This window comes from Sorex fumeus, unplaced genomic scaffold, assembly GCF_029834395.1.
Source record: "Sorex fumeus unplaced genomic scaffold, SorFum_2.1 ptg000019l, whole genome shotgun sequence".
In the NCBI taxonomy this organism is placed as follows: domain Eukaryota; kingdom Metazoa; phylum Chordata; class Mammalia; order Eulipotyphla; family Soricidae; genus Sorex; species Sorex fumeus.
Genome location: NW_026606076.1, coordinates 37,428,372 through 37,449,447, shown reverse-complemented (window position 1 = coordinate 37,449,447; position 21,076 = coordinate 37,428,372). Strand labels below are relative to the sequence as shown.

Sequence of the window (21,076 nt, the reverse complement as noted above, 5' to 3'; positions counted from 1 at the left end):
AAGTGTTGTCTTTGCCTGCAGCTGGCACTGATCAGATCTAAGGTACTTCTTGTTCCCCGGAGAACCCTCCAGCACGGGGTTTGATCAGAAGCTCCCACCCCCATACAAATAAAGCAATAAAGCATTTTACTTTGTTAGAAGACGTTGGTAATTTTTTTCCTTTTTCTCATTTTTTTTTGGTGACACCCAGTTGAGCTCAAGGATCACTCTAGGGGGCTCGGGGGGCCCTCTGGGATGCTGGGGATCAAACCTGGTTGGTTGTGTGCAAGGCAAGTGTCCTCCCCTCTGTACTATTGCCCTGGTCCCCTCTTTCATGTTTTGAATGGAAATGGGAAATGGGACCTGTTCACAATTTTACTTAGGAATTTTGGCCACATCCAGCAGTATTCAGGATTTATTCCTGGCTCTCAGAAATCCATCCTGGGGGCTGGAGCGATAGCACAGAGGGTAGGGAGTTTGCCTTGCACGCGGTTGACCCAGGTTCGATTCCCAGCATCCCATATGGTCCCCTGAGCACTGCCAGGGGTAACTCCTGAGTGCAGAGCCAGGAGTAACCCCTGTGCATCGCCGGGTGTGACCCAAAAAGCAAAAAAAAAAAAAAAGAAAAGAAAAGAAATCCATCCTGGCAGGCCTCGGGGGACCCTCTGGGAAGCAGGAACCCAGGAGAGGTAGGTGAGTTACCCACTCTCCTATCTCTTTGCCCCTAAAAATATGGTTTATAAACTACAGAAATATGGGGCCCTGGATGGTAGTATAGTGGGTAGGATATTTTCCTTGTGCGTGGCCATCCCTGGTTCAATCCTCAGCACCCTATAGGGTTCCCTGAGCAGTGCCAAGAGCACAGAGCCAGGAGCATCGCTGGGTGTGTCCCCCAAACAAAAACAAAAAGTTACAGAGGTACTTTGCACATTGCTTGTGCAAAAGTAAGTGATGATTAGAATTTAGTTTCGCATGCGACTTAGAGGAAATAAATGTTTAATGGGATCAGTAATCAAATGAATGAAAATATTTCAAGGAAAGTTCATTAGTGCCTCACCTCCAACAAAAATCTAAGGGAGGGGGGCTGGAGCGATGGCACAGCGGGTAGGGCGTTTGCCTTGCACACAGCCAACATGGCCAACACAGGTTCGATTCCCAGCATCCCATATGGTCCCCTGAGCACCGCCAGGAGCAATTCCTGAGTGCATGAGCCAGGAGTAACCCCTGAGCATCGCAGGGTGTGACGCCCCCCCAAAAAAGGTAAAGGTAAAGGTAAAGGCCCTCCCGTTGATCATCGATTTGCTCGAGCGGGCCCAGTAACATCTCCATTGGAGACTTTGTTGTTACTGTGTCTGGCATATCGAATACTCTCGGTAGCTTGCCGGGCTCTCCGAGAGGGGTGGAGGAATCGAACTCGGGTTGGCCATGTTGGCCGCTTGTAAGGCGAACGCCCTACTGCTGTGCTATCGCTCCAGCCGCTCCAGCCCCCCAAAAAGAAAGCAAAAAAAAAATCTAAGGGAGGCCTTAGCGACAGTACTTAGGATGAGGTTTTTTTTTTTGCCTTACCCGCGACTGACCCGGGTTCAAACCCCAGCATCCCATAGCGTCCCAGGGACAAAGCTAGGAGTAAATCCTGAGCACTGCCAGGTGTGACCCAAAGAACAAAAAAATCTTAGGCTGAGAGCCCCTTCTCCTTCCAACATGAGCACCACCCGGTGGCAAGAGTCAGGATCCACTGGGTCTAAGCTACAGAGAGCCAAATCCACTAACTGCAAACTTCAGTTCCCCCAGAAATACTAGCAGTCGCTTAGATGCCTGGCCCTTTAACGGACTGAGAGAAAGCGGAAGTGACGTCACAGGTCCCAGGGCACGCCCCCCTCCCTTGGTCTGGTGAGGCTTCAGCGCCGCTGTAAGTTCCAATGATCGGCGGACTCTGGGCCGGTGAATGAAGAATAAGTGCTGGGGGGCGGTGGCACGCAAGCAGGGGCACTGAAGGCCACTTTTTGACTCGGGACTGCGAGGACCTGCCGGGGAGAGCCCTGACCCCCCGCGATCGCCCTTTGTGCTCGCCTGGCCGCTGCTCGCCGGGGGTCTGGGGGAGCTTTGCAGGCAGCGACTCGCGCTGCAAACGTGTGCAGGGGAAACTGGGATGTTTCTTGCGGAGAAAGAGCTTTTGCTGCCTCGCTCTCCACTTGCCACGACCCCCTTTCCTCCGTCTCTCTGTGCCCTGGTGATCCCCGGATACTGGGGTGAGTCTCGGGCGGGCGGGGGTGGGGTGGGGTGAAGGGCTAGTGGTTGCTAAGGAACCCGCTGCAGGAGTTTGCAAAAGTGCTTCGTTTGCCGGGCTTTGAGGGCACACGCGGTGGTGTACAGGGCTTTCTTCCTGGATTTTCATTCATTCAGGGGTCACTCCTGGCAGTGTTTGGGGGACCTTCTGCACTGCCTCATATGGAAATAGGGTCTCATTGTACTATATTTCCCCGGCCCCAGACAATACTTTTTTTTTTTTTTTTGCTTTTTGGGTCACACCCGGCAATGCACGGGGGTTACTCCTGGCTCTGCGCTCAGGAATCACCCCTGGCGGTGCTCAGGGGACCATATGGGATGCTGGGAATCGAACCCCGGTCAGCCGCGTGCAAGGCAAACGCCCTCCTCGCTGTGCTATTGCTCCAGCCCTCAGACAATACTTTTAACAATATTTTTATGCATACACTATTTTTAGCCGTAACCACCAGCCTCTGTGTGTGTGTGTGTGTGTGCATGTGTATGTGTGTGTGTGTGGTGGGGGGAGTATGTCATGATAGGAAGCTTTGACATTTTTTAAAAAATTTTTATTAGTGAAACACCATGAGGTATAGTTATAGACTTACAAATTTTTGTGCTTGCGTTTCAATTATACAGTGTTCGAGTACCCATCCTTCCATCAGTGCCCCATTTTCCATCACCACTGATCCCAGTATCCCTCCCAGCTCCCAGCACCCCCCATCCCACCCTGCCTCTCTGGCAGGGCATTCCCTTTTGTTCTCTGTCTTCTTTTGGGTGTTGTGGTTTGCAGAAGAAGCATTGAGTGGCAATCATGTTCGGTCTATAGTCTACTTTCAGCATGCATCTTCCATTCTGGGAGGATCCTCCCAACACCCATTTCTTGGTGCTCCCTTCTCTATCTGAGCTGCCTTTCCCCCAAGCATGTGCGGCTGGCCTCCAAGCCATGGAGTGAACCTACTTATCTCAGCTATTCTTGGGTGTTAGTCTCCTATTTTGTTACTTTATGTTCCCCAGATGAATGCAATCTTTCTATGTCTGTCCCTCTCTTTCTGACTCATTTCGCTTAGCATGATACTTTCCATGTAGTACGCTTTGACTTTTTTTCTTTTTTTTGCTTTTTGGGTCACACCCGGCAATGCACAGGGGTCACTCCTGGCTCTGTGCTCAGGAATTACCCCTGGTGGTGCTCAGGGGACTATATGGGATGCTAGGAATCGAACCCGGGTTGGCCGTGTGCAAGGCAAATGCCCTACCCGCTGTGCTATTGCTCCAGTCCCCGCTTTGACATTTTTATGGGACTGCAGAGTCGCTTGCCTTGGACGTGGCTGCTCTTGACTCCATCCACAGATCACACATACTTCCTGAACCCTTCTAGGAGTTATTCCTGAACCCAGCCTGCTCTGGCAAAAGCCCTCCCCATCCCTCCATTAATGTGTGTGTGTGTGTGTGTGTTTGTGTATGTGAAAGAGAAACCTGCTCTGATTTCAAAATCGGGTGCAAGGATTATGTGTGAAATACGAAGTATTTCTGTGCTTATTATCCTCATGCATTTCAGTGTTGCCCCGTTTCTATATTTTCTGACTTTCTTGATTGTTTCCAGAATGGAGGTTGGTTCCCCTTCTCTGGAAAGTTCAAGAAGTGGTGCGGGTACTGTCCGTCAGCGTGGACAGCTTTGCCTGTGGGTGGACAAGCAGCCCCCAGACCTGAGTGTAGGAATGTCATGGCTATTCCAAAAGGCTTTTTTTTTTTTTTTTGAAGTTTTTGGGTTATAAAAACAGCAATGCTCGTGAGTCACTCCTGGCTCTGCACTCAGGAATTACTCCTGGTGGTGCCTGGGAGACCTGTAGGATGCTAGGGATCAAACCCGGGTTGATTTGTACAAGGCAAGCACCGTTCCCTACCGTACTGTCTCTCCAACTCCCCAAAAAATTCTTTACGAGGGGCTGGAGCGATAGCACAGCGGGTAGGGAGTTTGCCTTGCACGTGGCCGACCTGAGTTCGATTCCCAGCATCCCATATGGTCCCCTGAGCACCGCCAGGAGTAATTTCTGAGTGCAGAGCCAGGAATAACCCTGTTCATTGCCGGGTGTGACCCAAAAAGAAAAAAAAAAAAGAAAAAAACTCTTTACGAAAACAGGCCAATGAGGCTGGACAGCGGACAGGTTGTATGCCTTGCATGCTACTAACTCAGGTCCAGTCCCTAGCACTCCATAGAGTGGGTCCTCTGAGTCCTGCCAGGAGTGATCCTGTGGGCAGAGCCAGGAATAAGGTCTGGTTACTGCCAGGTGTGGTCTCCCGGAGGGAAAAAAAAAAGTTGTTTTTTTTTCTCTCTTTGTAGAAAAATAATATATAGGTGTGAATTTTAGGGGTTTTTTTTCCGCTTTTTGGGTCACACCGGGCGATGCTCAGGGGTTCCTCCTGGCTCATGCACTCAGGAATCACCCCTGGCGGCACTCAGGGGACCATATGGGATGCTGGGAATCGAACCCGGGTTGGCCGCGTGTAAGGCAAACACCCTACCCGCTGTGCTATTGCTCCAGCCCCGATATAGGTGTGAATTTGAACTCAGACTATCTAACCCACCAACTGTTCTCCAGTTGCTTTAGGGACTTCGGAGTAGACAAGCTATATATAGTTCATGATTATTTGGCTTCCAGGACCTCCCCCCTCACCCCCGCATTGATCTTTGCTGGGTCCTGTACATTGCCCTCCTTTAGCCTTATGTCAGAGGGTCATTTCTGGGCCAGATTTGATTTTATCTTATTTGACTTTTTGGGTCAGACCTGGCGGTGCTCAGGGTTTACTTATAGCTCTGCACTCAGGAATTACTCCTGGTGGCATTCGGGGGACCCTATGGGATGCCAAGGATTGAACCCATGTCAGCCGCGTGCAAGGCAAACACACTCCCCACTGTACTGTCATTCTCGTCCTAGAGGGTCATTTCTGAACCCAATTTTATTATTTATTTATTTATTTATTTTGCTTTTTGGGTCACGCCGGCGATGCTCAAGTTACTCCTGGCAGTTTTGTTCCATGGCTTGGAGGCCAGCCACACATTCTAGGGGAAAAGGCAGCTCAGATAGAGAAGGGAGCACCAAATAAAGGGTGTTGGGAGGATCCTCCCAGGATGGGAGAAGCATGCTGAAAGTAGACTATAGACCGAACATGATTGCCACTCAATGCCTCTTTTGCAAACCACAACACCCAAAAGGAGAGAGAGAGAACAAAAGGGAATGCCCTGCCACAGAGGCAGGGTGGGACGGGGGGATGGGGGGTGGGAGGGATACTGGGACCAGTGGTGGTGGAAAATGGGCACTGGTGAAGGGATGGGTGTTTGATCATTGTATAATTGAAATCCAAGCACAAAAATTTGTAAGTCTACAACTGTACCTCATGGTGTTTCACTAATAAAAATTAAAAAAAAAAAAAGAGTCACTCCTGGCTCTGCACTCAGGAATTACTCCTGGAGGTATTCAGGGGACCCTATGGGATGCCGGGGATCGAACCTGGGTTGGCCACACCCTCCCCACTGTCCTATCCCTCCAGCACCTTCAAGGCCTTTTTCTCCACTAGGAACCTTGTAATGACTCAGTGGAACAGCCTCTGCCTCCCCTGCCTGAATCTCTGGACTTCATCCCCGCCCCACATAAAACAGAACAAAATCATGGCTCACGGAGATAACACAGCAGGTAAGATGCCACCCTGGAACACACGGAGTGTAACCAATTCGCCCCTACAGGAAACCTGGCCACATTCCATCATGCTGTTGAGAATTTTTTATTATATATACACATATGTGTATTTTTTTTCTTGAGGTTTTGGAGTTTTCTTTTGGTTTTGGGGCCACACGCGGAGGTGTTCAGGGATGACTCCTGGCTCTGTGCTCAGGGCATTATATGGGGTATTGGGGAATCCAACTGGGGTTGGCTGCCCTGGATTACTTATTAATAATACCGCTGGATTATTTCTCTGGCTCCTGTCTATATGTGTGTGTGTGTGTGTATTTAATATATATATTTGATGTTATAATTCTGAACAGGAAAAAAAATGTTGCTACTGAAAGACTTCTGAACAGTTCCTGGAAATGCCTTTGGCGTGAAATGTGTTGTGAAGTAGACTCCTCCCCTACAGTGCTCAGCAAGGTGCGTTTCTCAGGGGACACAGAGGGAGATATTGAGAGGCTCTGTTTGGCTTAATGTTTGGTGGTTTTTTTGGGGGGAGGGAGTTGACTTCTTTTGGGTTGTTACCTGGCAGTGCTTAAGGCTTACTCCTGGCTCTGCACTCAGGAATCACTCCTGATGGTGCTCAGAAAGCCCTATGTGATGCCGGGGTTTGAACCCAAGTTGGTCAAGTGCAAGGCAAACACCCTCTCTGCTGTATCATCACTTGGGCCCTTGGCTTAAGGTTTTGAAAAGGGTTTTTTTTTTTGAAGGAAGGTGGTATAGGGCACACCTGGCAATGCTCAGGGGTTGTTCCTGTCTCTGCACTCTGGAATTACTTATTTTTTTTTTAAATGTAAGAGTACTGCTATTTATTCAGCCACTGATTAGCTGATTGAATTGGGCATGAAATCCACCTTACTTTTTTTTTTCCCATAATTTTATTTATTTATTAATTTATTTTTCTTCTTATATTTATTTATTGAATCACTGTAGGAAAAGTTACTAAGCTTTCAGGTTTAAGTCTCAGTCATACAATGATCAAACATCTTTCCCTTCACCAGTACTCATTTTTCACCACCAAGAACCCCAGTATATCCCCCTCCCACCCCTCAAAATGCCTGTGAGGCAGATGATTTCTACTTAACTCTTTTCTACGTTGGTTACATTCATCATTTTGACAAAAGATGCACCATTGTTGTTTAGAATTTCCCTCCAACAATCAGAATTGCTGAAGAGGCATTGTGAAATACTTTGTTTTCTATAGTTGGTTATGAGAATCATATAATGTCACATGGCCACGATTTTGGATTTCTGCAAAGAGCCAGATAATTACGAGATTAGTTTCTGTGAGTCTGATGTTATTACTGTGCCGGAGAGCCTCTCGTGGGGGGCAACTTGTGACCTCGGTAGGGCATGAAGGACGAGTGGTACCGTCCCCCTTCCCACGAGACTGCAGTTGCCCCATCACCGCTGGCTCATACCTGGCTTTCCTATAAGCTCTGAGGCAGTAACCACCTTGCTGTGTGTGTGTGGGGAGGGGGGAGGCAGAAAGGAGCAACACCCTTTCCCTCCGGGGGAGGCATGGCACGGTAGTTTATTTTTATTTATTTAATTAATTAATTTTTTTTTTGCTTTTTGGGTCACACCTGGCGATGCACAGGGGTTACTCCTGGTTATGCACTCAGGAGTTATTCCTGGCGGTGCTCAGGGGACCATATGGGATACTGGGAATCGAACCCGGGTTGGCCGCATGCAAGGCAAACGCCCTACCCACTGTGCTATCTCTCCAGCCCCATGTCGCGGTAGGTTAACGCATGATCCATTCACTTTTCTGCCGCAAGCTGCCGGGCTCTGGACTAAGTCCTTTGGCCTCTGGAGCCATGGACATGCCAGAGAGCCGCTTGTGGGGACCACTCGTGACCTCGGTAGGGCGTGAAGGATGAGCCGGTACCATCCCCCTTGCACTCTGGAATTACTTTTAGCGGTGCTTGGGGGGAACCTATGGTGTGTCAGAGATCAAATAAAAGTTGTGTCTGGGGCTGGAGCGATAGCACAGCGGGTAGGGCGTTTGCCTTGCACGCGGCCGACCCGGGTTCGATTCCCAGCATCCCATATGGTCCCCTGAGCACCGCCAGGAGTAATTCCTGAGTGCATGAGCCAGGAGTAACCCCTCAGCATCGCCGGGTGTGACCCAAAAAGAAAAAAAAAATTGTGTCTGTGTGTGTGTATTAGCCACACCTGGCAGAGCTCAGGGCTTCCTCCTGGCTCTGTGCTCTCCTCCATTCCTTCTTCTTTTATGTATTCCCTCTTGAATGAAAATGGAATCGCTTCATCTCTGGTGAGCAGTGAGGTCTTCCCCTAGCACTGAGGGGCAGATAGTACTGTCAGTGCTTCAGGCCTTTGGCCTGTGTCTTTGTTTTGTTTTTTTTTGTGGAGGGGACACACCTGGCTCCTGGGCTTGGGAATCCAATGGGATACCGGGGTTTGAACCTGGGTTGGCCGCTTGCAAGGCAAGTGCCTTCCCCGCTAGACTATTTCTCCAGTGCCCCCTTGACCCGTTTCCTGTGACTGAGCTGTTAAAAATCCAGTCCCAGGGCTGGAGCGATAGCACAGTGGGTAGGGCACTTCCCTTGCATGTGGCTGACACGGGTTCGATTCCCAGCATCCCATATGGTCCCCTGAGCACAGCCGGGAGTAATTCCTGAGTGCAGAGCCAGGAGTAACCCCAGTGTATCGTCAAAAAGAAAAAAAAAATCCAGTTCCAGGAGCCTGAGAGATGATCCAATGGGGAGGGCACTGGCCTTACATGAGGCTGACCTGGGTTTGGTTCCTGCCATTCCATAGGGTCCCCTGGGCACTGTCAGGAGTGATCCCTGAGTACAGAGCCAGGAGTAACCCCTGAGCATGGCCAAATGTGACCCCAAAATAATAAAATAAAACTCAGTCCCAGGCACCGTCTTACCCTTTGGTGCCCAGTCTGGGCATTTTTCAGCTTGAAGGCAGGGACTTCTGGTCAGGCCAGTGTGTGTGTATGTGTGTGTGTGTGTGTGTGTGTGTGTGTGTGTGTGTGTGTGTGTTTTCAATTCATTTTAATGTCAAGTAACTTTATCTTTAGTTTTTGAAGGAATCTTTTTTTTTTTCTTTTTGGGTCACACCTGGTGATGCACAGGGGTTCCTCCTGGCTCTGCACTCAGGAATTACCCCTGGCGGTGCTCAGGGGACCATATGGGATGCTGGGAATCGAACCCGGGTTGACCCGGGTCGGCAGCGTGCAAGGCAAACGCCCTACCCGCTGTGCTATCACTCCAGCCCCTCCAGGTCTTCTTCTTAACAGGACTTTTTGCCCCTCATAGGAAATGAAAGCAGCTAAGAGAATGGTGAGACCCACAGTGACAGAAAATCCTGAGGTAAGAACAGGGTGTGGGATTCTGCAGTGACAAAGCCCTGTTCCTGGACATGCCCCTCATTTCAGTTAGGTCCCTCTTCAGAGTTTCTTTGTTTGGACAGGGCACACCTGTTGGTGCCCAGGTTTCACCTGACTGTGTTTGGGGATCTCACCTACCAGTTTTGGGGGACCTTATCCAATGCAGGACTTTTTTTTGGGAGGTGGCGCCTAACTGGTGATGCCAGGGCTGACTTCTGACTCTGCACTCAGGGATCACTCCTGGCAGTGCTTGGTGACCCTGTGGGGTGCCAGGGATCGAACCCAGGTCAGCCATGTACAAGGAAAGAGCCCTTCCCACTGTACTGTTTGCTCACGTTCCCTTCTAGTGATTTCTGGGGCCCATCAGCCAGGGTTCCTGTGGAGAGAAGGACATTGAGGCTGGTTCCTCCTGAGGGGAGAGGCCTTGAACCCTTCTAGGGCCTTGGGGGGTCCTTTCCTCACAGTCCCAGAAACAGGGTGGGCATGGGCCCTGAATACTGCCGTCCTGTGTGTCCTGACTCAGGACGCGCTGACCTTCCCCGACGTGGCTGTGAGCTTCACCCCAGAGGAGTGGACGTGTCTGGACACCTCCCAGAGGAAGCTCTACAGAGACGTGATGCTGGAGACCTACGAGCACTTGCGGGCTGTTGGTGAGAGCCACCGGGGCTGCCGCCGGACCTGGGATGAACCCACGTGGGCTCTAGGGGGCCCAGTCAGGGCTGCCTGTGAGCTTGGCAGACCAGGACAGGCACCTCTGTCTGTACTTGCCGACTGTCGTCCAGGATTTTGTGGGGAGGAGCACAGGCCTAACATGTAGGATTCCCAAGTTCGATTCCCAGCACTGCATGTTACCATGATTTCTGTTGGGAGTGACCCCAGATGCTCCACTGAGTCTCCTCAGAGCACCCATGGGTGTTATTTTCCCAAACACAACAAGTGTTATTTAGTCTTGTATTTACTTTCGGTTTTAGGGGTCACACCTGGCGGAGCTCAGGGCTGGCTCTTGGCTCTCTGCTCAGGGATCACTTCTGGCAGGGCTAAAGGGACCCCCTGGGATGCTGGGGTTGAACCCAAGTCATTCACGTGCAAGGCAAGCACCCGCCCCTCTAGCCCCCATCAGTGTGATTTTCTTTTCTTTTTTTTTTGTTTTTGTTTTGAGGTCACACTTGTAGTATTCTGGGCTTACTCTTTGGTTCTGTGCTCAGGGATCACTCCTGGTAGGCTCGGGACCCTGTGGGATACCAGGGATCGAACCCAGGTCAGCAAGGCTGGCACCCTCCCCGCTGTTCTATCTCCGGCCCCCCTCTATGTGATTTTAAACTTAAACAGTATTTGTCTGTCAATTGTACTGTGTTAGCAGGTTCTTCTCAATTTAAACCTTCTCTCATCTCTTGGCTGGAGCATGGAGACTTGAGGACCGGGGAGAGTGGAGGCGTTAAGGGTGAGTGTGGGACTGGGAGACACTTCAGAGGTCTGGAGCTCTGCAGGGTCCCCAGGGCTCTGCCGGGAGCAACCCAGAACAATTGAGCCTGGGTTCACTTTTGTGCATCTCTTGGCGTTGCCTGCAAACAGCGTACAGGTCAGTGGTTTTACAACAGTACTGGTTGATGCAGTGCTGAGGATCAAATCCTGGTCAGCGGGGATCGCATCCTGGGTGGCAGGGAATTCAATCTGGGTCAGCTGAGGATCAAATCTAGGTTGGCCAAGGATCAAATCCGGGTCAGCCATGTGCAAGGCAAGTGCTCTGGTTCTGATAGGTGATTTTGTTTAATTAATTTAATTTAATTTATTTAATTTAATTTATGCTGAGGTCTCTAAGCTTACTCAGATTGGGACTGGGCCTTCTCCACCCAGACCCCCATCTTCCAGTAGGTAGGCGTCACACCCACCAGCTGCTGCCGCCAGTGCCAGGTTGGTCCCATCAACAGCCAAGATGGAGAGACTATAAAACCCAGCTCCCGGAAGTGACATCTTATTATCTTATTTTTCCTTTGGAGAACCTGAGTCTGGCAAACTTCCCATGTCGTACTCAATATGCCAAATACCAGTAACAATGATGGGTCTCATTCTCCTAATCCTGAAAGAGCATTGAAATGGCTCTTTTAAAATCTCAGGGCTAGGAAGAAGGAGATGTTTCTGGCGCCTGCTTGAGGAAATCGACGAACAACAGGATGATCGTGATCTTGAATTTAATTTATTTATTAATTTTTAATTTTTAAAGCATTTAAATTTTTTTTTTATTTTAATGAATCATCATGAGATACATTTACAGACTTACAGACTTTTATGATTGCATTTCAATCAAACAATGTTCAAGTACCCACCCCACTGATGGGTGATTTTAGACCTATCACACTTATGATCATTATTATTATTATTATTTTGCTTTTGGGGTCACCCCCAGCAATGCTCAGGGTTTACTTCTGGCTCTGTACTCAGGAATTACTTCTGGTGTTGCGTGGGGGACCATATGGGATGCCAGGGATTGAATCAGAGTCGGCCGTGTGCAAGGCAAACGCCCTACCCTCTGTACTATTGCTCTGGGCTCTATGATCATTTTTTTCCCGTTTTTGGGTCACACCCGGTGATTCACAGGGGTTACTCCTGGCTTTGCACTCAGGAATTACTCCTGGTGGTGCTCGGGGGACCATATGGGATGCTGAGAATTGAACTCTGGTCAGCCTCATGCAAGGCAAATGCCCTACCTGCTATACTATCGTTCCAGCCCTCCTATGATCATTATTGATAAAGAATTGAGTACTATTATTATGGGTCTTTTTTTTTTTTGGTGGGTGCAGACAATACCTGGTGGAACTCAGGGGTTACTCCTGGATTTGCATTCAGGGATCATTTCTAGGTGGATCTTACAGACCATATGGGCTGCTGGGGATCAAACCTGGATTGGCCATGAGCAAGGCAAATGCCTCCCTGCTAAACTACCGCGCCTGCCCTCCTGTTTATATTTCTTTGAAAATAATAAAAATAGATATTGTGGGGGCTAGAGTGATAGTACAGCGGGTAGGGTGTTTGCTTGCACACAGCTGACCTGGGTTCGAGCCCCAGCATCCCATATGGTCTTCCAAGCACTGCCAGGGGTGATTTCTGAGTTCAGAGTGAGAAGTAACCCCTGAGCATTGCCGGGTGTGACCCAAAGAGCAAAAAAAAAAAAAAAAAAAAAATTGTGGATTTTTCATTTTTCCTTTCTCTTCCGGGCAATGCTTAGGAGTTACACGTGACTCTGCTCTCAGCAATCAAGGCTAAATCAAACCTGGCAAGTCCAAGGGACACTGTGGGATGCTAGAGATTGAATGTAGGTTGGCCACATGCAAGGCAAGCACCCTCCCCTCTGTAGTATCTCTGGTCTGTGGATCTTTTTTTTTTTTTTTTTTTTAGTTAATTCATCTACATTTCATCTGTTCATACTTGCAATACTTTTTTGTGTTTTCTTTTAGAATGGGAACCTCAACTTCAAGAATTGGCCTTTGGTCCATTTCAGTTTGGAAAGGCAGTATGCGGTCAGTTGGAAAAGGTAAGGTCATAGGTTTGGAAAGAGTCATTCCTGTTTCGGGGCTGGAGCAATAGCACAGTGGGTAGGGCGTTTTGCCTTGCACGTGGCCGACCCAGGTTCGATTCCCAGCATCCCACGTGGTCCCCCTGCCAGGAGCACTGCCAGGAGTGATTCCTGAGTACAAAGCCAGGAGTAACCCCTGAGCATTGCTGGGTGTGACCCAAAAAGCAAAAAAAAAAAAAAAGAGTCATTCCTGTTTCTTCACAATGACAATGTTGATATTTCCTTTAGCTAGACTATAGAGACCGAGAGAGATAATATATTCTCAAGACTGTGCCCTTACATGCGCCACCTCATTTCTGGTCCTTGGCACCACATATGATCCCCACCACGGAATCAGGAATGACCCCTCGGCACAGCTGGGTTCCCTCTGCCCCACCCCGTTCATCTCAGAATGGAATATTCCTTTAGCAAGGTTGGTTGGTTTGTGTGTTTTATCGCCACACCCGACAATACGCAGGGGCTACTCCTAGCTCTCCACTCAGGTATTACTCCTGGTGGTGCTCAGGGGACTATATGGGATGCTGGGGATCAAACCTGGGTTGGCGACATGCAAGGCAATAATCCTATATGCTTTCACGTGGCCGACCCAGGTTCGATTCCCAGCATCCCATATGGTCCCCTGAGCACCGCCATGGGTGATTCCTGAGTGCAGAGCCAGGAGTAACACCTGTGCATAACCGGCTGTGACCCAAAAAGCCAAAAAAAAAACGCCCCCCCAAAAAAGAATCCTATATGCTTTACTATCTCTCCGGCACCTGTAGCAAGGTATTTTTTTATATGGAGCTGGAAAGATCATACAGAGGGTTGAATGCTTGCCTTGCATGCAGTTGACCTAAATTTGATTCCTGGCATCCCATCACTCAGGAGTGATCCCTGAGTATAGGTACAGGAGTAACCCCTGAGTACTGCTGGATATGACCCCCCAAACAAGGTATTTTCTATATGAAAAAGACTTTTTCTCCTTGCATTTTATTCATCTGCATTTTGTTCTGTTCATGTTTGGAATGTATTTTGTGTCAGGAATCAAAACCAGGCTCTCAACCCGCTGCTACATCATTGAGCTATGTTCTGGCTCCAAAACTGGGGACACTTTATTTTTTTATTTATTTATTTGTTTAATTTTTATTAGTGAGACACCATGAGGTACAGTTGTAGACTTACAGATTTTTGTGCTTGGGTTTCAATTATACAATGATCAAATACCCATCCCTCCACCAGTGCCCATTTCCCACCACCACGGGTCCCAGTATCCCTCCCACCCCCCCATCCCTCCCATCCCACCCTGCCTCTGTGGCAGGGCATTCCCTTTTGTTCTCTGTCTCCTTTTGGGTGTTGTGGTTTGCAAAAGAGGCAATGGATGGCAGTCATGTTCGGTCTATAGTCTACTTTCAGCATGCTTCTCCCATCCTGGGAGGATCCTCCCAACACCCTTTATTTGGTGCTCCCTTCTCTATCTGAGCTCCCTTTTCCCCTAGCATATGTGGCTGGCCTCCAAGCCATGGAGTAAAATTCCTGGTACTAATCTCGGCCAAAAATTGGGGACACTTTAAATGAGCACATATATTGTGCTTCGGAATTCTCAGAGACTTATTTACAGATCCATGAAGGGGCATGGTTCTAAAGGGGGAAATTTTTTTTTTCCCTATTGGCCACACCGGGCAGTGCTCAGGAATTACTGCTGGTTGTGCTGGAGGAATTCTAGATGCCAGGGATCAAAACCAGGTTGGCCACGTGCCAGCAAGCACCCTAGTTGCTATACTATCACTCTGGCCCCTTAAAGATGACTCTTTTTTTTTTTTTATTAGTGAATCAACATGGGGTACGTTACAAACTTACAAACTTTCGTGTTTGCATTACAGTCATACGATGATCGTTTACCCATCCCCTCACCAGTGCCCATTCTCCCCCACCAATGTTCCTAGCATCCCTCCCACCCCCCACCCCATCCCCCTTTAGAGATAACTCTTAGCCTAGCTTCTGAGTCTTGACTTGCAAGGTAAATGCCCTATCCACTGTATTACATAACTTTGGCCCTGCTTCTGAGTCTTTAAAGCAGAGAGAGATGCACATCATTATGGTAGATGGAATTTATCACCCAGCATCAAAGCAGCCCACCAACTGGCCCCCTGGCGCCGTGTAATCCCATCAATGGCCAAGACTCAGAGACTCTAAAAACCAGTTCCCGGAAGAGAACAGTGCAGTCTCCTGCCCCTGCACCTGGCTCTCCTCACCGGGGCCCCTTGGAGGGGAGCGGGTTGAGCTTTCCTCCCCACCCTGACCAGGGCTCCGGCAACCGAAGACCTCCAGGACCAGCCACCATCATGCTGAGACTACTGTCTGCACACCTGAAGGTACTGGCAGAAGAACAAAGGCAAGCGGGACCCGGGGCTGAGATCTCCAAGCCTACTCGGATCGGAGCTGAGCATCCTCCATCCAGATCCTCCGAATTCCAGTAGGTGGGGGTCACACCCACCAACTGGCCCTCTGGCACCATGTAATCCCATCAATGGCCAAGACTCAGAGACTATAAAAACCAGCTCCTGGAACTGCGCGGCCGCACTTGCGGCCGCGCGACATCTTATTATAACATCTTATTATCTCATTCCTACTTTGGACAACCTGGCAGACTACCAAATGTAGCCTGCCCACACAGCAGAGTCTGGCAAACTCCCGGTGGCGGTGGCGTACCCAATATGCCAAATACCAGTAACAATGATGGGTCTCATTCTCCTATATAATATAAATGAATATAATCTCAGGGCTAGGATGAAGGAGACGTTACTGGGGCCTGCTCGAGGCAATCGACGAATAACAGGATGGTCGTGATTCGTGATTCGAGATCAAAGCAGCCCACGTCAGGAATTGGGCTGGCAATTGAAAAACTACTCTAGCCTTACCGTCCCGATAAAAATACTGAATGTCTGGAACAAACACCATGACCTCATAGCCCCTGTATGGCAAACCATAATGCACAAAAGGAAAAGGAGAGAAAGAACGAGAAGGAAAATCCCTCCCATAGAGGGGTGGGGTAGTGGGGGATGGTAGTAGGGAAACAGGGACATTGGTGGTGGGAAATATACAGTGGTGGAGGAATGGATGCTGGATCATTATATGACTGAAACGCAATTAAGAATAGCTTTGTCATGTTCTATCTCATTATCTCATTGTAACGTGGAGTTCATGCCCAGTGAAATCAGCTTAATGGTTGAATAAATAGCAGAACTCTTACATTAATTTTTTTTTTTTTTTTGCTTTTTGGGTCCCACCCGGCGATGCACAGGGGTTACTCCTGGCTCTGCAATCAGGAGTTACTCCTGGCGGTGCTCAGGGGACCCTATGGGATGCTGGGAATTGAACCCGGGTCGGCCGCGTGCAAGGCAAATGCCCTACCTGCTGTGCTATCTCTCCAGCCCCACATTAATAATTTTTAAAAAAAAATTTTAAAAATAAAAAGTTTAAAAAATTCAAAAAAAAGGGGCTGGAGAGATAGCACAGCGGGTAGGGCGTTTGCCTTGGACGCGGCCGACCCGGGTTCGATTCCCAGCATCCCATAGGGTCCCCTGAGCACCGCCAGGATTAACTCCTGAGTGCAGAGCCAGGAGTAACCCCTGTGCATCGCCAGGTGTGACCCAAAAAGAAAAAAAAATTCAAAAAAGGAATTGGGTTGGTATGATGTCAAGATTAGAATTCTCAGGGCTGGAGCAATAGTCCAGCAGGTAGGGCGCTTGCCTGGCACGTGGTGGCGCACGGTTCCATCCCATGAATCTGGTCCCCTGAGCACTGCCAGGAGTAGTCCCTGAGCACTGTTGTATGTACCCCTTCCCTCCAAAAATAAAAAAAGAGGGGCTGGAGCTATAACATGATGGGGTGGGTGTTTGCTTTGAGCGTGGCCGACCCAGGTTTTGATTCTGGGCATCCCCTAGTGTCCCCCAAATACGGCCAGGAATAATTCCTGAGTGCAGAGCCAGGAAGTAACCCCTGAGTACTGCCAGGTGTGTCCCCAAAACAAGCAAACAAAAGTTTAATTAAACAAAAACCAGAGAGGGGCTGGAGCGATAGCATAGCAGGTAGGGCATTTGCCTTACACGCAGCCAACACGGCCGACCCAGGTTCGATTCCCAGCATCCCATATTGTCCCCCGAGCACCGCCAGGAGTGATTCCTGAGTGCATGAGCCAGGAGGAACCCCTGAGCATCTCCAGGGGTGACCCAAAAAGAAAAAAAAAAGAGAAGGTAGAAGACAAACAGAAACAATAACAGGGACAGTGCCCAGGAGACAGAAGCCAGGGGGTCCTCCTGCCTCTTCCTTTTGTGCAGAGACATAACTTCTGGGTCATCTGCAGGGAGGATCCAAGTAAGAAGGTACTTGGGCTTGTCCCACCCATCTCTAATGCCCACCACTAGGGTCCCCCAGACAGAAGGGATGTGATAGGGTTTGCCAGTGTCTCTCTCTGGGACCCAGGTTGCAGCTGAGTTTTCCCCCCTAGTGATGGGGTTGAGGGTTTAGGGGTGCAAAGACTCTGAGAAAGAAGGGAGGAAAAGGAGGTGTTCTTACAGCTAGAGTGATAGTACAGCAGGGAGGGTGTTTGCCTGACATGCAGTAGATCGAGGTTCGATCCCTGGTATCCCATAATGGTCCCCTGAGCACCCCTAGGAATGATTCCTGAGTGCAGAGTCAGGAGTAACCCCTAAGCATTGCTGGGTGTGACCCTAAAAGCCAAAAAGGAAGAAAGAAAAAAATGGGAGTTCTGGTCATTTGCAATATGGCATCTGTGTCTGGGTGTTTTGGGGTTTCCTTGCCTGGTAAGATTCCCTCCCTATGCTAAGTGAAATGAGTCAGAGCAGGACTGACATAGACTGGCTGTGCTCATTTGTGGAATATAAAATAACAATATGAGGCTGACACCCAACGACAATTAGAGACAAGGGCCAGGATGATCACCCTGTGGTTTGGAAGTGCTGGGGGAGAAGGCAACTGGAGTAGGGACTACTAAGTCAGTGATGGTTGGAGGGATCGCTCAGAATGGGAGATGCGTGCTGAAAGTAGATCATGATCACGACCATCCTGTTACTCCTCGATTGCCTCGAGCCGGCCCCAGTAACGTCTCTTTCGTCCTAGCCCTGAGATTTTTAAAAAAGTGCCATATTCAAGGCTCTTTCAGAGTTAGGAGAATGAGACCCATCATTGTTAGTGGTATTTGGCATATTGGGTACACCACGGGGAGTTTGCCAGACTCTGCCGTGTGGGCAGGTTACATTCGGTAGCCTGCCAGTTTGTCCAAAGTAGGAATGAGATAATAAGATGTTGCATGGCCGCATTTGCGGCTGCGCGCTTCTGGGAGCTGGGTTTTATAGTCTCTGGGTCTTGGCCGTTGATAGGATTACATGGCACCAGGAGGCCAGTTGGTGGGTGTGACCCCTGCCTACTGGAATTTGGAGGATCTGGGTGGAGGATGCTCAGCCCCAATCCGGGTAGGCTTGGAGATCTCAGTCCCGGGACCCGCATGCCTTTGTTCCTCTGCCGGTACCTTCTTCACAGCTATACTCATTCTAATTACGGTCAATGCAGTAAACCAGTGTGATAGTCGGTGAATGGCTTGAGGTATGAGACTCCTTCCAACATGATTTTATCATGAAAGTATAACTGTGAATTATTATTCCGAGTAACACTCCTCTGTTCTTCTCTCAAACACTCTGCAGCAGAGACGGCTAACAATGCATGATCCTCTGAGCTCCAGTGGAAGCAAACATCAAGTCAGGACTAGCTGAAAGTAGACTAAGGACCAAATATGATGGCCTCTTGGCCTCTTAGTATCTGTATTGCAAACTATAATACCCATAAGTAGAGAAAGAGCAAGAAGGAAGCGCCTGCCACAGAGGCAGGGGGTGGGATGGTGTGGGGATGGCAGGAAGGATACTGGGGACATTTAGTGGTGGAAAATGCGCACTGGTGGAGGAATGGGTGTTCAATCATTGTATGACTGAAACTCAATCATGAAAGCTTTGTAACTTGTATCTCATGGCGATATTTTTATTTATTTATTTATTGGCATTTTGGGGTCACACCCGGCAATGCTCAGGGGTTACTCCTGACTTTACACTCAGGAATCACTCTTGGAAGTGCTTGGGGGACCATTTGGGACGCTGGGAATTGAACCCGGGTGGGCCGTGTGCAAGGCAAATGCCCTACCCACTGTGCTATTGCTCCAGCCCCACTCAGTGATACTTTACAAAAAAAGTAAATGGGAATTTTTTTTTTCTTTTTGGGTCACTCCTGGCGATGCACAGGGGTTACTTCTGGCTTTGCACTCAGGAATTACTCCTGGCGGTGCTCAGGGGACCATATGGGATGCTGGGAATCGAACCCAGGTCGGCTGTGTGCCAGGCAAACACCCTACCTGCTGTACTATTGCCCTAGACCAAAAAAAAATTTTTTTTAAAAAAAGATTCATTCCCTTGGGCTGGAGAGATAGCACAGTGGGTAGGGCATTTGCCTTGCACGCGGCCGACCCGGGTTCGATTCCCAGCATCCCATATGGTCCCCTGAGCACCGCCAAGAGTAACTCCTGAGTGCAGAGCCAGGAGGAACCCCTGTGCAACGCCAGGTATGACCCAAAAAGCAAAAAAATAAAAAAATAAAAATAGAAAAATAAAAAAGATTTATTTCCTAATTTTCAGGGTGTCATATGGTGTGCAGAGAACAAACAAAACCTTAAAAAGATTAGAAATCACCCCGTGTTCTTCTGCTATCTCTGTGTTGCAGGGGGTGGTACCAGTGTGTAGATAACCACAGTCATTCTCTGTTCTTCAGCAGGGAGGCAGGCAGCGTTGGTGGACCGTGCAGGACTGTGAACGGTGTGAGGAAGACGTCTTCCAGGAACATTCTGGACTTGGTGCCCCTGGGGATATTCAGACTGGAGAGATCTCGCCAGATGATAAGCCAAAAGAAAGCAGCTGTCTTTCACTGAAATTAGCTGTGGGGAAACCCGTCCAGCAATCTGGGGCCCTGCCACCCGCAAAACCGCCTCCCGGCAGGAACCCTCATGATGACAATACTCATGGCACCTTGGCCAATCACGGTCACAAGCGCGTGCAGGCAGGGGTGCGTCCCCTGCACTGTCAGGAAGGTGCCAGAGGCTTTCTGTGGACTAAGCACCCCGGGGGTCCCTCAAATGGAAAGCATCCCCATGAATGTCAGCAGTGCGGAAAAGCGTTCAGCCAGGCCTGGAGCCTGACGACGCACATGAGGATACACACGGGGGAGAGACCGTATGCGTGTAAAGAGTGCGGGAAGGCCTTCACGCAGTCCTCGGGCCTCAGCCAACACATGAAGATCCACACGGGGGAGAAGCCCTATACCTGCGACACGTGTGGCAAAGCCTACTCTTACCTCTCGGACCTGACGAAGCACTTTCGCATCCACACGGTGGAGAGGCCCTACGTGTGCGGGGCGTGCGGGAAGGCCTTCGCCCAGTTCTCGGGTCTCAGCCTCCACCGACGGATCCACACCGGGGAGAGGCCGTTCGTGTGCAAGGAGTGCGGGAAGGCGTTCACGCAGTCGTCCAACCTCACCACGCACATGCGCATCCACACGGGGGCCAAGCCCTACTCGTGTCGGGAGTGCGGGAAGGGCTTCACCCAGTCCTCGCATCTCATCATCCACATGAAGTACCACGCGGGCGAGAAACCGTTTCAGTGCGACAAGTGTCGGAAGGCCTTCATCCAGTCTTCGGGCCTGCGGAAACACATGCGCGTCCACACGGGCGAGAAGCCCTACGCGTGCAAGGAGTGCGGGAAGGCCTTCACGCAGTCTTCCGTCCTGACTCTCCATATGAAGATTCACACCGGGGAGAAACCCTACGCCTGTAAGAAATGCGGGAAGGCCTTCACGTATTCTTCGGTTCTCACGGTCCACATGAGGATCCACACGGGAGAGAAGCCCTACGCGTGTAAGGAGTGTGGGAAGGCCTTCACGCAATCTTCCGGCCTGACCGTCCATAAGAAAATTCACACTGGCAAGAAACCCTAGAAAGGGAACATTGTCCAGGGGTCCGCGAGCCATCGTACAAAGGGGTCGGCGCCTGCCTTGGTGACAGCTGGCCAACTTCCATCCCAGGCATCCCAGGTGATCTCCAAGCACCAACAAGAGTAATTCCTAAGTGCGGAGCCAGGAATG

General features: G+C 49.7%; 1 protein-coding gene and 1 long non-coding RNA gene across 2 annotated transcripts; both read left to right on the top strand.

The window, feature by feature from the left end:
- Positions 1-10,582: 10,582 nt before the first annotated feature.
- Positions 10,583-19,880, top strand: LOC130022138 (uncharacterized). The gene is made up of 3 exons (XR_008792263.1): positions 10,583-10,771; positions 12,783-12,859; positions 19,712-19,880. It is a non-coding gene; the product is annotated as an uncharacterized LOC130022138 (long non-coding RNA).
- Positions 19,881-19,946: 66 nt separating this feature from the next.
- LOC130022220 (zinc finger protein 675-like) lies at positions 19,947-20,947 on the top strand. The gene is made up of 2 exons (XM_056112974.1): positions 19,947-19,961; positions 20,081-20,947. Exons 1-2 carry the CDS (start codon positions 19,947-19,949, stop codon positions 20,927-20,929), a joined length of 864 nt encoding a protein of 287 aa, XP_055968949.1. The 3' UTR covers positions 20,930-20,947.
- The last annotated feature ends 129 nt before the right edge of the window (positions 20,948-21,076 follow it).